A 22361-nucleotide genomic window follows, 5' to 3' on the forward strand; every position below is an offset into this window, starting at 1 on the left:
ATGAGCAGCTGGAGAGAGTAGCTGGATATGGTGGTACACTCCTTTAATTCCAGCACTCAGGAGGCAGAGGCAAACGGATCTCTGTGATATCAAAGTAAACCTATCTGTACAGAGTGAATTCCAGGGCAGCCAAAATTATACAGAGAAACCCTGTCTCAAAAATGAAAAAATAAAAATAAAAAAAGTAATAAAAAGCCACATGAAAGTGGAAAATACACAGAAAATGTGGATATTATATGCTATTGTGTTGTCTTGAAATTGCTCAATTGCTAAGGAAGGAACAACAATTGCTACAATACACTTGATTATCAGTGCTGCTAAATTAATTCAATTTATATATTTTTAAAATGCTTTGACTTCAAAATTTAAGTCTAAGGACAGGTTACTGGGAGAAAGAATTTCTATTTTTATTTCCACAGAAAATAAAAAGCTGTGGATTTCTTCCAGACTAACATGGTTTGATCAAGCAAGAGCCCCTGATACATTGTCTCAGGTGATCCAACATTCAAAACAGCTGGGACAAGGCAGCCTTGCAAACCACTAGAGCCAGGATTTCTACATCTTCTTAGGATTCCCCAAGGTAGAGACCTCTACCAGCAGGAAGCAATTTGGAAAGAATGATGCCCAAATTCTCAAATATTGTTTATAAATGTTTGTGTTTATAAATGGTTAGTGACCACAACCAATCTCTTTTTAAAGGTAAATGGGGATTATGGTCTAGATATGAGTACTTTGTTTTGGAATGGATTTTCATTTATTGATATAATTTAAGGTTAATTTTGTGATATGTACATTTCTCCTCTTAATTAGGTATTGTGTTTATATAGCTCATTTAGAAATATAATGTATAATTTAGTATAGCGTATAGATAGTTACCTATGATAGTCAAAACTAAGTTTTAAGTTAGTTAGGTTTTCAAGATATATTTGAGATGGCTAGACAGTCTTCATACCTTTCAAAGACCAACAGAATATGGCATTTAAAATGGTTTAGGGTTTTTCTTGACAGTGAGACACACTGCTCCTGTGTCAGAAAGGAAGATGGGCATCAAAGAACCTCATTATGGAGTTTGCCTCCAATATGGCAAGACTAGCCATTTGGTCAAGATACTGCTCTTGTCTGGAGTGTTGGACTTTATACTGTATAAACTGGACATACAGGATCCACAGAAAAGTGACTGCTGAAACAAGATGGACATTGCTACAGGATTCCTGCTTCATGGAAGAGTCTTCCAGACAGTCTGCAGGACAAAGATAAAAATGGCTGACAAACTGCCAATATAGGCAGACAGTTTAACTTTCCTGCTTTGCTGGGGAGTCTGCCAGACACACTATGGCCTAAAGGCTAACGATGAAACATTACAGAAGAACTTCGGGTGACTGATCAGGCAGTGAGTTGTCTCTGTCAATTCTAGGGTTTATATATTAGCCTTCTGTGGTATTTGATAAAGTTGTAGACAGATAGTCATAGTTACTGTTTTCCCTAATTAGTATTAAAGATAGTTACATATAGAACTTAAAACTCAACAAAGGTAGGATAGATGATGGAATATTTTCTTTAAATCTTGCTAAATGTTAATGGGCTAAATATTATTAACTGTGCTTCTTATTTGATAACTGTTTTGCTATATATTTTTCTATGGTAAGGTTTAAACCCATCTTTTTATTTTAGGCAGAAAAGAGGAGTCGTCATTCTGTAAATATGCTTCTTTTATTGGTTAATGAATAAAGCAGTATTGGCCAATAGGAAAGCAAGATAAGTGGGACTAGGAGACAAGGAGGATTCGGGAAGTAGTAGGGGGAGATTCAAGGTGTAGGACCAAGAGAGAACTCTGGACTCTCTTTCTCTGGTAAGATAAGACCATGTGGAAGTACTTAGATTAATAAATATGGGTTAATATTTAAGACAGAACTAGCTGATAAGAAACTAGTAACAGGGCAACAGCATTTATATCTAATACAATGTCTCTGTGTGTTATTTGGGGCTGGCGCGGCTCTGGGACCAGGGCAGCAGGAAAACATACTCATAACAGGACACCACTCAAAGGGGGCTCCCAGACGCTTCTGTCAGAAGGTGGCGAGACAGAGAGAGTAGATGACTCATAGAACTGGGGTCCACATGGACACTCTGGGGACAAGGATTTTCTCTAGTCATCAGAAGGGAATAGTGACAGATACATACAAGGGCGAGCTGCACCTAAGGCAAGATGAAGGAGTGACTGGCCTCGTCACTTTATTGAGTTGTTTATGTACCTACTGGTTACCCATCCACTATATGAAACACCTGGTATCAACCACCTGCTCCTCCAGGATCTCACAGCTGAGCAGGAAACAAAGCTGCAGGCTGCCCCTTCCCAAACATGGCATGGATGGATGGAGTTTGCAGCAAGAAGCTCTTTCAGAAAGAATCTTAGTTAGTAGACTATCAAGAGGTCACAGGTCAGACTAGCCAGGAGACCATGGACTGGCACTGTGATGGCTGCTCGTGAGTGTTAACTTCACTGTCTCTAGTTAAACTAAAACCCAGGCTTCTGGACACTCCTGTGAGGGATTTCTTATCAGATTATTAGAAGCAGGAAGACCCACACTAAATCTGGGCCATACCTTCTGCTGGCAGAGCACATGAAACAATTCAATTGTTGTTTTTCTGAGAAAGACCATGATAAAAGCACTTGGAGGTGTGTGACTGTGGGCTGCAAAGCACAGGAACCTAGATGATACTGTGTGAAGTGAAGGACACCAGACACCAAAGCCAGGCACCACATGATTGTGTTTATGTGAACCATACACATTAGACATGTCCATACATGCTGAATTCAGACCATACACAGAGCCCATTAGATTATGTCATGGTGCACATGGAGCTGACACATGGGATGGTGGCTGCTGAGAGCAATAGGGGAGTGACTCAGTATGACATGTGGCCTCCAAAGTCCCTCTGTTCACCCAATCACTTGATGGATTCCTCCATCAAGTGCCATTCCCAGGGCAGAGAACACATCTCAGAGCTTTGGAGAAACTGCAGGAAGTTGGAAGAGGTGAGGAGTGATCTAGGACCTGGTCTCCCTCAGGTCTCTCACAGGCAGACATGGGGCCATTATAACATGAGTGGAGACACCTGGCCACCTCAGCCCAGTCATCGGGCCAAGAAGCAGATCTGGTATGTTGGGGGCACTCTGCCAAAGCCACTCTCCTTGGGACTGAGGTCAATGTCCTTAGGATCCACGGGACTGGACACGGAGAAGTTCTGGAGGATGGTGGTGAAGAAAAGGAACAATTCGTTGCGGGCGATGCCTTCTCCAAGACAAATGCGCTTCCCTGTGGGCACAGAGGATGAGCCATGTGAGCCCCAGGGCAGTATACAACCTTCACACTGTCACATTCCTAACCCAGACAACTCTGCCCATTGCAATGAATAAGAAGGTTTGACCCTCAACCTGCAATTCAGTGACAATGTTAAGAGATTCCCAAATCCTTAAAGAACTGTTCAAGAGCCAGCACCAATGTCTAACCATGGAAAGGAGCTGCCATTAATCCCGAGGATATGAGTTCAGTCCCCTGAACTCACGTGCTACAAGGAGAGAACCAACACTCACAGTTGTCCTCTGACATAAACACACATCATAGCACACATGTCTATGCATGTAACCATGTATGAGAGGAATAAATAAATCATAATGTGTGGCAATTTGTTGGTGGATGTCTCATTGTCACTCTGACTGATTTCTAGCATACATGTATAATGCAACACCTTTACTGTCCTTCCCTTCTCGTGGGAGGGAATTGATACCCAGCTCACTTGTCTGCCCCAAGGGTGAAGGTTCTGTTTACAAAACTCCTAGATTAACACCTGGATGGTGCTAAGGTCCTATGTGAGCCAGACATGGAGGGACAATCTCTAAGTGCAGCACTTGGGGTCCCAAGCCTTCAGAGCAGCCTGGACTTCATCCCTTCTGTCTCTGTGCATCCCTTCTGTCTCTCCTCCCTCCTGCTCTCCCAACACACACTCTCCCCTCACTCTGTCCTTGTTCAGCTTGAGATCCACAAGTTCCCAAATACAATTGTTCCTACAATTGAGACGGGGCAGGGGCACATGATAAGGGATCTATGGCATCCACTGGATTCTCAGGGGTATAAGGAGCCTGTACAGGCTCATCACCTTAGGCATCCAGCACCACAGAGCAATGGGAGCCTGAACACCTATGCAGAGGCTCCAACACCTGCCCTGTACCTCAGTGATTCTTCATCTGCAACTGATGCCTCAGTCCTCTAGGTGAAGGAGGGATTGCCCAGCAACGCCTGTGCCCTCCAGCTGTTGAGAAATTGTACCTGTGTATGGGTGTATAGGGAAAGTACACTATGCCCCGGGAATCCCATTTACAGAACATAGCTTACATGAGCTGAGAATTTTATGGAGTTGCTCTCTGAGATGGTTCTCTCAGAACTGGTTTTGTGAACAGATTTTTCCAGAGCAGCTTTTAATGATTCGTCTCACTCTCAACACAGTGTCCAAAAGCCTGGAGCTGGACACTTAGACAGGGTTCCTATCTCTTTGGCTCTAATGTCCTTTTGGCATGCTTGTTTGCTCACTCTCTTGCTTGCTTGTGTCCTGCAGCAGCCTGTCTGAGCCTGTGTCTGTATCTATCATTGCTATGTGTCTTTTTATCTCTTTTCTGTTTACTTTTCGTAAACTTCCTACTGACATCCTAGCTATGCCTAACCCTATGTAGTCACGCATCTCTTCATGCCTTCTTCTTACCTCCCTTGATTCCCACACCACTGCCTTCCTAAACTCGGGTCTGTTATCTGGACAATTCACTTTTATCTCACACGTCACATATCCACAACTCTGAAGATGAAATATGACATGAGTCCATTACACTGGACAGAGCTGGAAGGAGGGTTAAGCCCAGGGTCACTGAGGTCACTTGGACACTCAAGACTAGACAGTTCTTCGCTCTGACATGGCTCGGCAGCAGAGCACTTGCCTAGAATCCCTCAGACAGAGAATGAGAACAGAGAGTATAGAGGCTCATAAGGAGAGTACTGTAGGGTATAGAGACCAGCCAAAGAAGCAACCAATCCCTGACCATAAATCTATCACACAGAGCCAGAACCCACAGCCAGTAAAAGAAACACACCCTGGCCTTAAACCTGAGCCAGTGAAGGAAACACTTCAGTCCTGAGCCTACAGCCTGACTCTGAAACCAGAGCCAGAGAAACACACCTTGGCCTCATGACCAAAATGTTCCTTTAGTTCAAGAGTCCCCTTGTGGGACTGTAGCCAGGGTGAATGGGATGGTTCAGGCAGAGCAGCTGGAATACACTCAGTAAACATGGACCTAGCCCTGTCTGTGTCCTGGAGGATGAGCCTTTCCTCTGGTGTCTGGGAAAGGAAGCACAGGTCCCTCTCACCTATAGAGAAGGGCATAAGAGCTTCATTTTTCTTCAGGGCCCCATTGGCATCCAGGAAGTGGTCAGGATTGAAGGTATCTGGTTGTGCAAAGTACTGTGGGTCATGGAGAGCTGAGCTCAGGATGGGGTACACTTCGGTGTCCTAGGAGGCATCACAAGATACAAAGGTGTTAATATGCCCTGACTCACATATGCAGACAGCCAATCCATCAATAAAAATTAAGGAATGCTGAGAAACCACAAACAGATGGATACTAGGTTTCAGGGGAGTGCAGGAGGCTCATGAAGTAGAGCTGTGGGATGGCAGAGGGTCTCACCTTGGGGAGCAGGTACCCTCGGAACAATGTGTCTTTGGTGACTTTGTGTGGCACACCAATCGGGATAAGATCTGAAAATCTCTGAATCTCATGGATGACGGCCTCAGTGTATGGCATTTTGGTGCGGTCATCAAGGGCTGGGAGTCGGTGTGAGCCGATCACCTGGTCGATCTCCTTTTGGACTTTCTCTGCACAGCAAAGAGGGACAGTGAATCTAGTCTTCGAGCTTTGTAGCTATGAAATTTTACTCTATCAGCAATATCCCAAGAAAGAGTCCAGCAAGGAGACTCTCCTGAAAAGCTCAGTGTACTTGAGTGTACACAACTGTCCTTCCCTTAAGAAACTGTCATTCTGTGCCCATGTTAAAACTAAATTAAAGCTCTCCTCTGTAGTTTCAACCTCATTTCATCAGGGTTTTAAAAATGAAAGAGGAACATACAGAAAGGGATACTGCATATGGAAAATTCATAGCATAGCAACCATGTTGGTGTGGGAGTGTGAGGGGAAAAAAGCAGTAAATATTCTCACCTTTGCAAGGGAATAAACTGACCCTGTATTCATACACACACACGTACACACACATATATATACATATATAAACGCATACACACATGCACACACACATACTCATATATATGTACACACATACACACACATACATATATACACACATACACACACATAAACACAAATTCACACATGCACACACACACATACGCCCACTCACACACACACACATGCACACACACTCTCACATGCACCATAAATTTGCATGTAATTTTATATTCAGAACTCGAGACTGTAACCTCAGAATTATAACAGAGAAGTAGATAGATTAGTAAATGAATCTCTCAATAGATGGATATAAAAAATAATACAAAGAAAATTAATAGAAAATCAAGAAGTAAATGGACAGATTCAGAGGTTAAGGAAATGAACAGACTACACACTGGATTGTGTATTCAACTTGTAAGACAACAGATGATTCAATTAGTGGATAAATGGAGGAATAGATAAACAAACGAAAGATGAATTCAAAGGCCAGTTAGTGAATGGATAAAGGAATGTCACCTGTTGATAGAAGGATACATGAGTGTGTGAATAAATCAGTAATGGATAATTTATTCAGTTCCACTGATCAAAGGAAAAACGAAGTTGATTAACTGAAATAAATGGATGAAATGTTTGGTTGGGTGATTGAAGAATCAATTGGACAGTGGATTGACGTATGCTCAAGTAGGTGGGTTATAGGGGTGTGTGAGAGAGAGACAGACAGACAGAGACTCAAAGAATGAGAATGAGTGTGTATGTGTGTTTGTGAATAAGTGCATATAGGTAGGTAGATGGAAGGATGGTTGAATAAATAGGTGTTTGGATAGATAGATAAATGTTCAGAGGCATGTAAAATCTAATGAAGGGATAGGTGGATGACAGACAGGTTAATGGGTGGACAGATAGGTAGGTGAACAAACAGAGTAAGAAAGTGATTGAACAGGAGCATGGAAATAAAGATGAATAGAAAGATACGTAAAGGATGGAAGGAAGGATGGGTGCATAGATGGATAGAAGGATGGCTAAAAGGGTGGATGGATAGATGGTTGGATGGATGGATGGTTGGATGGATGGATGGATGGATGGATCAACGTTTAAATGACAGGAGAGAACAATGGAAAACAGATCAGCTGAGGGTTCATTCACGCACCACCCACAGCGCTGCCCTAGTTTAGAAGTAGACCAAAGCCTTCAGAGTTCCAGGTGGAAGAGGCCCAGGTCTCTCTCATCCACACAGACCTCCACAGCCAAAAGGGAGCTAGAAGAGTCCCCAGCTGGCCTCCTGGGGCGCACCTGCAACATGGGGGTATTTGAGCATGAGCAGGAAGCCATAGCGGAGCGTGGTGCTGCTGGTCTCGGTGCCAGCAAAGAAGAGAGACAGCACGGAGATCATGAGGTTCTGGTGATGGAACTCCGTGTGTGGGTTGGACTTCTCCTGGTTCCAGATGGGAGAGAAGGGAGGGTCAGGGTGACTGGAACCTTGCAGGGGGATGCACACACACACACACACACACACACACACACACACATCCTGGCACTGTCCTTCCGTCTCACTCTATGGACCACATGGTGTCTCTCAGTCCTCGGCGATGTCACCTGGTCCCTGTGTGTTCTGTTTCTCTCTCTACTCTGCCCTCTGGTAGTTTATCACGGTTTGTGTCCCAGGCTCTTTCTTACTCTGAGGTGTTTTCTGCCTTTTGTCCCTTGCCCTGTGTTTCTTCCACAGCCTTCTTTCTCCTGATTTCATTTTCTCTTCCCTATTTCTTTCATCATTTTCCAGATGCTTCTGCATCTCCTCCACTCCATTTCCTGTCTCTCATCCCCCACCCCTGCCCCTCATTTCCTCTTCTCACCCCTCAGCCATCACTGCCACCCATCCCCTCCCATTCATGCAGGACGCACCTTCTCCATGCGTAGAAGGTAGGTATCGATGAAGTCTCTTGGATTGCTGGGGTCCAACGTTGCCTTGTGCTTCTCCACGCTGTGGCCGATGTAGTCAAGGATTTCCTGGAGGTTTTTGGAGATTTGTTTGTGGGGACCAGGAAAGTATTTCAGGAATTCAGAGAAGAGCTCAAACACCTGCAGGAAAGAAGTGTCCGGAAGGTCACCTGGAGCTATCAGGTCTTGAGAAGCAGGATGTGCTCCTAGATCCCCGTATTTCATGAGGATCTGCGCTCTCTTCCTATACTCTCCACATCCCTCCCTTTGTTTTCCGCATCCTTTCCTCGTCTTCTCTTGTTCCTTCCTTTCCAATCACACAGGGCCTGCTGTCAGTCTTCCCTCTGAATCTGTGTCCAGCACTTCTCTTGAATTCTCTTATCTCTCTTTCCTAATCCATCCATTTTTTTTCCCAATCAGGGTCTCCTATCTTTCAGACTGTCCTCAAACTCAATATTTATCCAAAGGTGGCCTTTGACTCTGATCTCACATGCACTGGGATTGCATACGTGTACCAACCATGCCTGCCTTATGTTGTGCTAGAGATGAACCCAGGAATGGAAACATGATAGACGAGTCCTCTGCCCTCTTAGCTCCAGCCACAGTCCCCATGTCATCATTTTCTCATGTCTGGATGGAGCTGTGTTTCTGCATTCGGGTCTCTCTACCACGTCAGCCACTCTACCTCCTTCCCTCCAGACCTCAGGTCCTTGCCTCTCCATGTTTTCTCCACCCTATTCCCCATCACTCTGTCACTCCTGCTCTCAACCTCCTTCCCTCCATGTCGTCTCTGCCTTTCTTCCAGCTCTAGGCCACTCCCTTCTTCACCCACAGAGCAGCCTGTTCTTCCTCTGCCTTGGATGCTTGGCAGGCGGAAAAACCGTACTCGTTACAGATGCTTCTCTCTTCCCACCCACTGACCTGGCTGGAGAGTGAGCTGATGAGTGAGAAGCTCTGATAGAACAGGTCCAGCAGGCGCAGGAACTGGCGGTCTTTGTAGTCAAAGCGCTCTCCAAAGACAATGGAGCAGATGATGTTGGCTGTGATGCACTGTAAGAGGAAGGTGGGGTCCAGGGGGGCTCCTGGAGGATGAGCATGCAGGACGGGAGACATGACATGAAGAGAAATATTTGGCCTTGTCCCCATCTCTGCAAAGCTGTCCCCATCACTCACTACACAAAGAATAGCAACAGCCGCTACCCCATTTGAACAGATGATGCTCCAGGTCCTGCATTCAAGATTGCACACACCATTTTATTTAGTTTCCTCTCAGTATTATACAGAGGATGCAATGCTACTTGTATACACAGAGACAGTAGCTAACTTCTCCAAGGTAACACAGCTACTCATGACTGGGACTGGATTCATACCGGGGAGCTGAGAAGGAGAACATGTGTAAGTTAGCCCTTACCCTGCACCTCCTCCCAGGGCAGCAAGCTAACTCCCTCTGGTTGCTTAAGTGGATTTAGAAGTCTCTCCTCTGCAAGTCTTTCCCCATTACTTTCTGATTCTAGGCTCTGTGGTGTTCCAAGAACCATCAGCACCTGCTGCGGCTGCCTTTGAATGCTAGGTTCCATCATGGACCCTCATGGTGGAAGGGATGTTGGCAGCCCAACAATATTGGGCCATTTGCCCCTCTCTGTCTGGGTCTCGCTTGTCTGTAGTCCCCGATTCCTCTGCTGATCTTTCCCTGGTGTTTGTGAGCCTTGATCTGTCTCTGGTTTCCTGTATAGAGGTCTTGAGCGTTTTCTCTCTTTCTCTTTCCCCTCCTGGAGCCTGCTTTCCTTTCCTCCCCTCTCCTCCCCCACTCCCGCTCCCCTGTCTTTTCTCGTTTGGTTCCTCTTGCTCCATCTCAGACTCTTGGTCTCTGTCACCCTGCTCTCTCATCCTTTCTTCTCAGTCCCTACATTCCTTCTCCTCCCTTCTCATAGTCTCCTGAGAAATCTTAGGGTGAACGCCGGCAGGGAGGAATGAGGTGCTAAAACAAACTCGGTCACCACTGTAGCCCTGATGGGAAGTTTCTATAAGTACCCAGAAATGCTCTGACTGCCACAAAGTAAAACACCATCAGGAGATCCACCTGAAAAAAACCACAGTCCGCTGCTTCCAACACCTGCCTAGGACACAGACAATGTGTTGAGACTATTTAATATAACCAAGATGGCCTGGTATACCACATAAAGTCAGGATGACATCAGCACCCAAACTCCTGCCTCCACTTCAGCTATATCGAGATGACCAGCATGCATCACCATGCCAGCGTTGTGGTGGTAGGGACCAGACTGGGAACCGTCTGCGTGCTGGGCAAGTCCAGCATGCCTCAGCTGCGCCCACAGCATCAACCCCCTTCTCCTCTTCGAGGAAAGATTTCATGATGTAGCCACACTACTTTTGAATTCATGACCCTCCTGTCTCAGCCCCCTGAGTACTAGGATGACAGGTGTGTGCTATCATGCCAAAATGACACATATTCTTTACCCAGGCATTGATTTCCCTGAACATAAGCAGCCAGCATGTGAATCACTCAGTCTACATCTCTGAGTTATTCTTGGACACCGCGAGCTTTGCATCTCTTTCTCTGTCTTTCTGTATTTCTCTCTCCCCCAATCATCCTCTCACAAGTGTGTGTGTATGTGTGTGTGTTGGGATGTGTGTATGTGTGTGTTGCAGTGTGTGTGTGTGTGTATGTGTGTGTGTTGGTGTGTGTGTGTATGTGTGTGTTGGTGTGTGTGTATGTGTGTTGGTGTGCGTGTGTGTGTGTGTATGTGTGTGTGTGTGGTATGTGTGATGTATATCTTTCTTTGGCTGTGCACTCATGTTCCTACTTAACCAACTTTCTTAATGCCCTTTTTCCGGGACTCACCCTGGTGTTTCCGCAACTCTTCTACCAAACATCGGGCCTCCTCCTGAATCCGCTCCTCCACACTCCGCTTTCCCATCCCAAAGTCTCTCATGGTGGCCAGAGAGAATCGCCGAAGGGCCTTCCAGCGTTCCCCATTGGCAAAGATCATGCCTGAGAAAGTAGGGGAAGCATGGGTAAGTTCCAAGAACAGAGGAAGTTCAAGGAAACCTGGTCTTCCCCAGCCCTTGTCCACGTTTCCACCGTCTTCTCCACTCTCTGTGCCCATTCCCCATTCCACCTCATCCCAAACTTTGAGACTCCTACCGTAGTCCTTGAAGACAGGTTTAACAACTGCAATTGTCCCCCGGCCAGAGAAAGCCTCAGCTTGATCCACCAGAGCCTCCCTTATGGCCTCTGTCCCATACAACATGACCACGGGCCTGGGTCCCAGGTGCACTGTGAACACATCTCCATACTTGTCTCGAAGCTGCCAAGCATAAGGGAACCAGGGTTTTGGTTAGTCAGTGCAGACATTGCAGTTACACTGTGAAAACACCTAGACACAGGTTGGTAAGTAGGAATCCCTCTCCTGCCCACCCTTGCCCTTCTGAGGGCACAGCAGTTTCAGGGTTACTCCGTCCCCACAAAGGTCTGCATGGATGCTGGACATTCTGAGCAATACTACATTAGTGTGGCTGTGGGGTGGGACTCATGCTATGATAGCAGCACTGGACAAGTACAGGAGATGGACCAGGGTATAGACCAAGGTATAGACGTGATATAGGAAAAACTGAGAGTAATGAATGGCAGTTACAGTGGATTCGGCAAAAGCAAACGTGCTTAGGAAATACTGAGTTACACAAGGTAGAGTTCAGCCAAAACAGTGCTGCCTCTAATATGACTTTTAAACAAATCAGACTCTTTAGAAATGGTAAGAAACAGTTGTACCTTGGATTGTAGATTAGGCATGCTGCAGTTTAGGCTTCTGAGAACATATTTCTGTTAATAATTGTTTGTCAAGATTGTTGCAAATTAGGCTCCATTTCCATATCAAAGGACAAGGTTCTTCTGGGAGACTCAAAGGGAATAGCACTGGGTAGCAGCCACCATGAAGTGACGGTTCTCCTACCAGGAAGGGTGTAACCCTCCAGGAGGGCAGTGGCACTGAGTGCGGTGCTTTGGATAAATTTGACCTTACTCTCTAACGGAACCTGAAAGATATTTACAGATGACAGCACATGACAATTGCTCGTGACCACGCCCTACAGAAGCTGTGAAAATTTTCTGTTTGAGGTGAGTTTCTCTAGGACGTTGGCCAGAACAAGATGTGCATTGCGAAAGAGATTGCTTTCTTATTTCTCAGGTGTTTGAAGTAAATTCTCACTGGTGAGGGGAGAGGTCTTAACCTGCTGCTGCAGATAGAGATATTGATATACACACTGAGATGGATGTGGATGGATAGATACATGGATAGACACATAGATAGACAGAAAGACACATACATACATACATACATACATACATACATACATACATACATACATACACAGAGACAGAGATATGGATGTAAATACAGATGCAGGTCATTGCCCATAACCTTCAGTCTGGACAGATCTGGAATCTCAATCAAGAAGCATGCTTCCTGTGGTCCAGCTTCATCCAGTTCAAGGCTTCCTGACAACATTCAACACAATGACTCTGACACACCCACTGGATTACGTGGGACAGGAAAGTGATTGTCCCATGTGAGTCATGACTACAGTGCAGACATCTGGGAAAATACCTAGCAATGCCAACATCTGGCATCTACAGGGAATTGGTCCCAGGAATAACACAATGCCCCAGTGCTGAAAGCCCTTGGGGAGAAGGGTGCAGTGTTCGTAAATAACCCACCCTCGTTCTCTTGTAAACTTTAATTCACTCTATCTTGCAATCCAGCTAAGAGAAATGAAAGCCTATGACAATGCTCAGTGCCTGATGTTATTTGTGAAATAGTGTTAAGAAAAATTTTAATAAATATGCTATTTACATGTGTTTATGTTTTGAGACAGGATCCTGCTATGTAAGCCAGGCTGACTCTGTCATTTAAGTTGCCTCAAACTTGTCATTCTCCTGCCTCAGTCTCTGAAGTACTGGGGTTGCAGGTTTGAGCTACACCTAGCCCGGAGTGCATTTCTTCTAAGTATTTTCAGTCTACAGCTGGTTGAATCTGTGAGTAGAGAATATGCCTTTATGGACAATCAGTTATAATTTCCAAAGCTGATTATAAACATAGAGAGAAACTCCACCTCCAAGTGCTTGCACAACAACAAAAATACATACACATGGTAACCTAATAAATGAGTGAGATTATTCTAGAAGGGAGCTTCTTAGTAAAGCGAAACACAGAACAGACAGTGGCGAGCCCACACTGGGGGATTCTGTACATCAGTGAAACAGCAACCTGCCTATCAGGTAAAGTCAACACACTGGGTCAGTATAGTGAGAAGGTAGAAACCATAACACATAAGACAGGGACAAATTTCAATGTGTGGTGATCTGCACATCGATGATAAGAGTGTGTTCATTGTGGAAAGTCACGGAGAAGTGCTCTTTTAGAGCAGTGGTTCTCAACCTGTGTGTCTTGGCCCCTTTGGGAAAAGAACCATCCAATTACAGGGTCACTTAAGACCAACAGAAAACACATATTACATTATGATTCACAATAGTAGCAAAATTACAGATATGAAGTAGCAATAAAAATACTTTTATGGTTGGGAGTCACCACCACATGAGGAACTGTACTAAAGGGTTACAGCATTAGGAAGGCTGATGATCAACTTCAACAATATTATAGCTAAAAAGTTAAAACTTGGCTGGCTGAAGAAATGGTTCAGAAGTCAGGATCTCATGTTCCCACATGGTAGCTCACAACTATATTCCCCTCCAGTTGCAGGGGACCCAATGCCCTCTTTTGACCTCTGCAGGCACCAAGTGCACACATGGTACACAGACATGTGTGCAGGTGAAACACTTTTACACACAAAATTAGAAGGAATCATTTCACGGTATAACTGAAGCTGGAGAGGTAGCTCCAGCCCGGCACTCGATGCTACGTCACGACGATTGAGATTTGTATCCCAGCACCCCAGTGATAAGCATGGAGTCCCCAGCACACCTGTAACCCCAGCTCCAAGGTGCAGGTGGGGACAGGAGGATGATGGGGCTTGTTCTCCAGCCTAGCTGGGGGAATGCCAAGGCCAGGGTAAGAGAGAGACCCTGCCTTAAAGGAATAGACAGAGTGACAGAGGTCAACCAGTGCCTCCATCTGGCCTCCATGTAATGGGTGTGTCCGCCTGAAACAAAGTACATATACACTCAAACAAAACCCTGCAAGAATGATGCAATAACAATAATTAATTACATTCCTTTCCACATTCTAGGCAGCCCCTAGCAGAACTTTCTCTACCGTGGGACCTGCCCCCTCTTCTGAGTCTTGATTCAGAAAGTCATGACTCTTCCAAAACTTCCTTTCTATCTCTTGTTCTTTCGGAGACCCGCCAAGGGCTGGGGCTGATACGCCTGACTCTCTGAGGCTTCCCTCTCTTTTCTGAAGCTCTCCCACTCACGTTTCACCATGTGGAAGCTTACAAAAGGCATAGATTCCTCTATGTCTCTCCACCTGTCTTCTGCTTGCAGAAACTGCTGAGATTTAGCACTTGCCTGAGGTTCTGACACTGGGAATAGGATGGAACTCTAAAGAAGTGCCTGTGAGGATAGAGGAAGTGGTCACACTCCAGGACTTTAGGATCCCTATGAGATGGACCTCAGAATGTGACTCTAACCATACCGACAGCTGTCAGAGCATTTGAAAATAAACCTCAGGTTCACCACTCTTGAATCAAGCATAAGGGGTCACACTTAAAAGCGTGATGAGGAGCTCTAGTAAGCAGACACACATGCATGGTCTTGTGAGACTACCAAGGGAGTGCAATGCATTTTGTGTGAGTGTTATGCCTGCATATATGTAAGTGTGATGCATAATGTAATGCCCTCAGAGGCCAGAAGAGGAAGCCTGATCCCCTAGAACTGGAGTTACGGATGGTTGTGAGCAGGTTATTTGGGGTACTGAGAACTAAAACCAGGTCCTTTAAGTTGCAGTCAGTGTTCTAACTGCTGAGCCACCTCTCCTGCACCACCTCCACCACCTCTAATCCCAGTCCTTCTTAAGTCTTCCCCTAAATGAGAATTTCTGCATGGAGCTATATGTGACTGAAACCAATGTTCCATCACCAAATTTCAGCCCATCTCATAAACTGTTTTAGAGAGCCCATTCTCTTTCTCTCTCTCTCTCTCTCTCTCTCTCTCTCTCTCTCTCTCTCTCTCTCTCTCCTCCCTCCCTCCCTCCCTCCCTCCCTCCCTCCCTCCCTCCAGGGTTTCTCTGTGTAGCTCTGGCTGTCCTGGAACTCACTCTGTAGATCAGGCTGGCCTCAAACTCACATAGGTCCACCTGCCTCTAGACTGCCCATTCTTAAGAGGAGAAGGTTACGAAGCCTTAAAAGCTCATCCCTCCTCATACCTTTCTCATCCCTCCTCGTTCATCTCTCCTCCCTCATCCCTCCTCTCTCCTCCCTCTGGTCCTGAATGGAGACAGGATATTCTTACCATCTCCAAAGATTGACTCCACCCTTAAGAGTTAATTACTGACCCTATCAATCACCCACCCAAGATACATGACCAAGGAAAAGCTGACTCACTTTAACCATGATAAGCAGATGGGAGGAATAATCTTTCCCTTATTGCACCTGGGAGGAATGACCACTCCCTTATTGCACTGGTGTGCTGCTTGTCCATTAACCTCAACTCCCATCAGCAGCTTTTCTAGTCCCTCTGCTGTTGGGAGGCCCTGCTGGTCAGAGGTTGTGGTCTACCAAGGCCTGGCAGCTCTCTCTAGGAGGACTCCCTCCCCAGCATGATGTCTGCTCTCTACCTTTGCTTATTTGGAGAAGGTCTCTGGGCCTGGTGCCTGATTCATCTCTGTGTGACCTTTGACGTAGTTCCCTGCTAGAGCTATCCCCCTGCTGCCCATATGGTAATTAGACTTTGTGCTGGGAGCTTTAGAGTAATCCCATGCTTCCACATATGATAACTAAGACGTATACTGTGCTTTATGCTAATGCTCGAACTGTCTCCCCAGAGACCTGTCACACTGTCTGTCTCTGCTCATTCACTTCGGCTCCCCTGTCCCTCATGGACCTGCAGGCAGCTGATGCTCCCCGAGAACGGAGAGCCACACTTGTCCTTTTCTTTTGTTTTCAATCCTTCTGGATCTCTACCAAAGGCTGGGCCTGTGCTCCCTGGTGCTCTGAGCTTCCTCTCTCCTTCTCTGATTCCCCCACACATGCCCTCTTTCTCCATGTGGCGATCTACAAGCAGCATCGATTGTCCTCTTCATCTCCCTCCTCTGGCAGCCACCAAGATTCACAGCCTGCCTGCTTTGGTGTTTTCCTCTCAAATGCTAATAAGACTGCCCTTGAGGTTAAAAAAATTAAAGACTTAGAAAAGCAGTTGAATGTTTTTAGTCCAAATGTTGATGATTACTTGAGGCCACAACTTGGGTTTGTTTCTCTACTCCTGGCCAACAGGATTTCATCATACTTAAAATGTCAGTCTGAACAAAACTCATAACAAAAGCCCACACTCAATTCCAACAACACAGCTGGCTTGGAGAGTAGACCTGTTTCTTGAGCCACAACAAAAGCTCCCAGAGAACATTCCAGATTCCATGCCAGCAAACCCAGGCATGTGGAAGAAAACAAGCAATTTGGAATTGACATGGAGCTGTCAGGGCCTTTAGCAGCTGAATTTGAGTCCTGCTCTGAGCTCATCCACACCACACTTGAGATTGCTGAGCTGGTTGCTCCTGGGGTTCACCATGGGACATCACTGCCACTTGGGACCCATCTATCTGGAGCTGCTCTATCTGCTTGCTTCTTCCATGTGATATGTCTTGAACATGGTTAAAGTGTCCACTGTGGGTTCTCTGATGGAGGCTTGGTTGCCAATGTGGTTGTGTTAAGAGATGGCAGAGCCCTTGGGAGCTGAAGGCTAGTAGGGTCTTCGGGGCAGATGTGCAGAATAGGTCAATGCTGGTCTCATAGAGAGGGCTGAACTTTCAGAGAATGGGTTATTATAAAACAAGGCCATGCCATGCCATGTAGTTAGCCTCTTCTGTCCTCTACTTTACTGTAACACATGAGAAAGTTTCTGACCAGACGCTGGATAAAGGAGTGCCTGATGTAGGACTCTCTGTTCATGATTGTAAACTAATCTTTCTTTAATCTTCATTGTCTGTGTGTGTATTTGTGTGTTTGTGTGATTTTTGTATTTGTGTGAATGTATTTGTGTTTATATGTGTTTGTGTTTGTGTTTGTGTTTTGTGTGTGTATATGTGAATGTGTGTATGTGTGATTGAGTGTGCATGCGTGTGTGTTTGTGTTTTCTGTGTGTGTGAATATGTGTATGTGTGAAATTGTGTGTGTGCCTGTGTGTGAGTGTGTGTGTGTGTGTGTATGTGTGCCCAATGGGTGTGGGTACTCCCAGAAGTTAGAAGAAGCATCGGATCCTCTGGAGCTGGAGATAGAGGCTGTAGTTGGCTGCCAGATATGGGTGCAGAGAACCAAACTGGATCCTCTGGAAAAGCAGCAAGCATCCCTAACCAGTGATGCATCATTTCATGACCATAAACCCCATTACTTTATAAAAGACTGAGCCTCTTGCCTCTTGTTATACAAATGGAGAACAAAGTCACCAGGAGATGCTCTCTTGCTGGCCTGGGTGGACATTTCACATCCTACTGTTCTTGGCTTCAGTCAAGCCAGTTCCTTCCCACAGACCCAAAATTCAACACCTCCCTCTTCTCCATTACATCATGTTCTCATTCACCCTGGACTACTCCTTCTTATCTGCCCCCATTGTCCCTCAGAAACAGCCTTTGCCCATTTGTTCTCCCTCCAGAGAATCCTGGGGAATCATCATATCCTACTTCTTATAGAGACCGCTACTGACCTCAGATGATCTTCAGACTCAACTGGGGCTGGAGCTGGAAACATGCAGTTCTTGCAAAGGACCTGGGTTCAGTTCCCAGGACCCACATGGTACTCACACCATCTGTAACTACCCTCTTTTGAGCACCAGGCATGCCTGTGGCACATATGCATCCGTGCAGGCAAAGTTCATACATGTGAAAGAAAAGTAAACCTTGGGGAGAAGCACCATTTTTCTTAGCCTGTGTGCTGTACCATCCAGGTGAACAGATATCTAATTAATGTTTACTCTACATCTAAATCCTGGGTGTCATCTCCTGGGTTTTCAGGATGCAGCTCTGTTCCTTGACTCTACCTCTATCATGCCATGAGGTGGAACATAGGACTCTTTATTGTTAAAGAGATATAGTTAGATGGGCAACCAACCATCACACCAGAGCTGGTATAGGCTCTAATTTCCTGCTGACTGCACATTTCATAGACTCTGTGAGTTCATGTCATTAAGATCAGTGCCCCCATGGGGATGGAGAGAAGGATCAGAGGTTCAGAGCACTGGCTGCTCTTTCAGAGGTCCTGAATTCAATTTCCAGCAACAACATGGTGGCTCACGACCATTTGTATGAGGGAAAAGATGCAGCATTGTCTCACTATGACAGCATGCTACCGCCACTCTCTGTGGGTCTAATGGACAGTTAGTGGTGCTGAGGAAAGGTGTTTCTTTGGTGCAGTAGTCACTCATGAGATACTCATGAGTAAATATGCCAAACCCATGCTTGTAGAGAAGTCAGCATCTAACCTTTGCCTCAGCAACCTTCCCTCCTGAAGTTAGAGCCTGGAAGGTGTCTTTCTCTTTGTGCTTAGTGGTCTTCAAGCAATCAGCCACACATAACCCCACTCTGAATGACACTAATTAGACTCATTGGGGAAAAACAATAGGATATCAAGGTAGGAAGGGTCTTGTTGGCAAAAAGAAAGGTTAATATGAGAGAAAGAGGGTGGAGAGAGGGAAAGGAGGGAAAACAAATAAATGAGATCCAGTACATGCATATGTTAAATTGTCCAAGGATTTTAAAAATCAATAGGGTGTTGACTTGAGCTTTCTAACATGTGGGAAGCACATGTATCAAAGACTCATGTCAGGGCATGGTGACCCACACTTGTCATTGCATTCACAAGGCTAATCAGGAGTTGGAAACCAACCTAAAAAACACGGGGAGACCCTGTCCCAAAAATGTGAATTAAAATAACTAAATTTGCCATCAATGGTGGGGACAGAGTCTTTTAAAAGCCAGGAGGTGATAATACAAGGTTCAAGAGGGAGATATTCACAACCATGGGGAGAGATAGAACAGTGGAACTTCAGCCACTGTTTGAGCTCTCTGCTAGAAGGTAGGACTACGGGTGATGATTAAATGTTAATAAAGAAGTGGCGATTCAGCATTAAATCCCAAGTTAAGCATCAATGCAAAGACTGGAAAATATAACTCTAGCTAGTGGAAGAAACTGATAAGCATTCCTAACTCACCTCTCATCCTGCTTATCTTCCCCTTTATCCCTCAACACCTCAAGCTAATCTTTGCTCTCTCTTTTGTTGACAGGAGCAAAACCGGTTATTGATGCCTCAGACATTTTTCTTTCTCTACTGGAATAGACAGGTCCCAATAGAGTGAAATTCTACACAACTGCACATCAACACCTGAACACCTTTCACACTCCAAACACAGTGCCCCACACCATTCCAGCATAGCAAGAACAAGCCCGTAAATGTGTGCACAATCCTTCACCAACTATCATCTCACCTTACACCCAGTGACCTTCCCACCTGAACCTATGGCCTGGAAGGAGTCACTTGCTCGTCCTGATGATTATCTCCATAGACAAAAGCAGGGGCAAGCCCACCCAAAGGCCCCATGAAAGTCTTACCCGCATGAAGGAATTGAGGAGGCCTCCTCTGTCCATCTGCAGGAGGTTCCCCAAGAGGGGCAGAGGGCGGGGTCCTGGTGGGAGGTGCCCACGGGCCTTTGGGTGGCCCCTGACCAGGAGCAGTAAGAAGCCCATGAGGAAAGCGAGGAGGAGCAGGACACTAGGCTCCATGGTTCCCGTCTCAACAATGTCAACTTCAATGCACACTCCAGCAGGACCTTTTATGCTGAAGCTGCCTCTCCACCCAGTTATGCAACTTCAGCTGTCCCCGCCTCCTGTCTCATCTTAGTGCAGGAGTGTGAGCACGCATACTTCCTGCTTGCCCCGCCGGTGACCTTTTCACTCCTCATCCCCTTACCCCCCCCCCACCCTAGATGTTGTCAGGGACACCATGAAACAGATACACAGGACAGACGGGCATTGGGAGTAATGCCTGTAGATTTCTGGGGGTGAGTACACACATGCATATTCATTAGCACTGTTTCAGGCATGGACCTGAATGTGTGCTGTATGCTTTTCTAATATGAATGTGCACCTGTGTGTATCTGTGTTTGAGTCTAGATATGCTAGCAGGTCTAGTCTTGCATGTCTCGGGTGTGTTTGCATGTATAATCTTCAACTGTGCAGGCCCTTCTGTATGCTCTTAGCTCCATATGGGAATGTGATTGCAATAAGTGACAAGAGGAATGCTGCATGGTCCCCTGTGTCTCTCGGTGAATCTATGCAGTCCCCAACCTGAGTCCTTGAGAGGCTGCAGATGCAATTTCTCCAGGGTCCTCACTGTATTCCCTGGCCCATGCCAGCCGCAGATGGGAGAAGGGAGAGGAAGGAGAGGGAAGAGAATCAGGAGTGCAGAGGCTGGGAGCCAGGAGAGAGAGGCTGACGCCTGCAGAGGAGCCGTCAGAACCTCTGGGTGCCTGTGCTGGCTACCTTTTATGTCCACTTGATACTCTAGGGTCATTTGAGAGGAAGGAATTCAGCTGAGAAAATGCACCCATAAAACCACACTGCAGGGCAATTTTTAAATTAGGGATTAATAACAATTGATAGAGTTCAGTCCACTGAGGTGCTGCCATCGCTGGGCTGGTGGTCCTGGGTCTATAAAAAGAGGACTGAGCCAGCCATGGGGAGCAAGCTGCAGCTGCAACCTCTAGGCTCCCTTACTTCCCTGGATGATGAACTCTAAGCAGGGGATGCAAGCAAAATAAACCCTTTCCTCCCCGGGTTGCTTTCAGTCCTGGTGTTTTGTCACAGAGACAGAAACCCTAACTAAAACAGTCTCTGATCATTGTGACTAATGACAAATGATTCTCTCCTCCTGGCTGTCTTCACAGAATATGAAGTTCTCTGACTCCCTCTTTGCATGCTCTCTCTCTCTCTCTCTCTCTCTCTCTCTCTCTCTCTCTCTCTCTCTCTCTCTGTGTGTGTGTGTGTGTGTGTGTGCGTGCGCATGCGCGCGCGTGTGTGTGTGTGTGTGTGTGTGTGTCTATATAGTATGTCCTCTTCCTCCTCTTTATCCCCCTCATCCTTCTTCCATATGCCATATATAAGAACAACCACAGGCTCCCATGGTTAGACCAAAGCTGCACCTAATCTGCCATGAGACTAATAGAAAAGAAATCTCTCCTGTCAGTTGCTTTATATCAGGAATTTGCCCGCAGTGACAAGAAAAGCAACCCATGCAGAAAAAAGTTTCCAGAATTGGGTTGTTAGGATAAACATGATGGTGCTAATCAAAGGTTGGAATCCTTGTCAGTTGGGGCTCCAGGCTTGATATGAGAGCTGTGGTTGGTCACATAACAGTGGCAGATGACAACCAAGAAAGAGACAATCTGGAATCAGGCCTAGGTTATAACCATCATATAATCTATGGATATCCCGCTCTGAGCAACCTACTTCCACCAGTCAGGCCCCACCTCTTAACGATTCCATCATCTCCTGAACAGAGCCAGCTGTTGTGGACCACTTGCTCAAGCACACATTTGAACAACATTAACAATCAACCAGTAACACAAATGCAAAAGGTTATGACCTTATAACACATTGGAAACCTCACTTCCTAACATTGTTATGAGGACAATTAAATTTTATCATTGTTTCTAGATATGGCATCCAAACTATAACTTTCTGACCTGTTCCCACCACAACACACACACACACACACACCTCATACCCTATCACACACAATATACATTCATTCCATACCAGTAAGCCCCAAGCTTTACTTTACTGACAATGTTTCCTACAACCATTCACTTTGTGGACTTTACTATTCATCAGTCATGTGGGAAAATATCAGTTGGTATAAACTTGTATAGTTCACGTGTATGGATCGTGGAAGGTTGTACAT

General features: G+C 45.8%; 1 protein-coding gene across 1 annotated transcript; it reads right to left on the reverse strand.

The window, feature by feature from the left end:
• Positions 1-1691: 1691 nt before the first annotated feature.
• Positions 1692-20221, reverse strand: LOC127238561 (cytochrome P450 2B1). Its single transcript, XM_051207178.1, has 9 exons — positions 20012-20221; positions 11388-11550; positions 11085-11234; positions 9143-9303; positions 8186-8362; positions 7577-7718; positions 5732-5919; positions 5415-5556; positions 1692-3317 (listed from the first exon to the last, which is right to left on the reverse strand). The coding sequence occupies exons 1-9, from the start codon at positions 20180-20182 to the stop codon at positions 3136-3138; spliced, it is 1476 nt and encodes a 491-aa protein (XP_051063135.1). The 5' UTR covers positions 20183-20221; the 3' UTR covers positions 1692-3135.
• Positions 20222-22361: the final 2140 nt, after the last annotated feature.

The sequence above is a fragment of the Phodopus roborovskii genome, unplaced genomic scaffold (assembly GCF_943737965.1).
Source record: "Phodopus roborovskii unplaced genomic scaffold, PHOROB, whole genome shotgun sequence".
In the NCBI taxonomy this organism is placed as follows: Eukaryota; Metazoa; Chordata; class Mammalia; order Rodentia; family Cricetidae; genus Phodopus; species Phodopus roborovskii.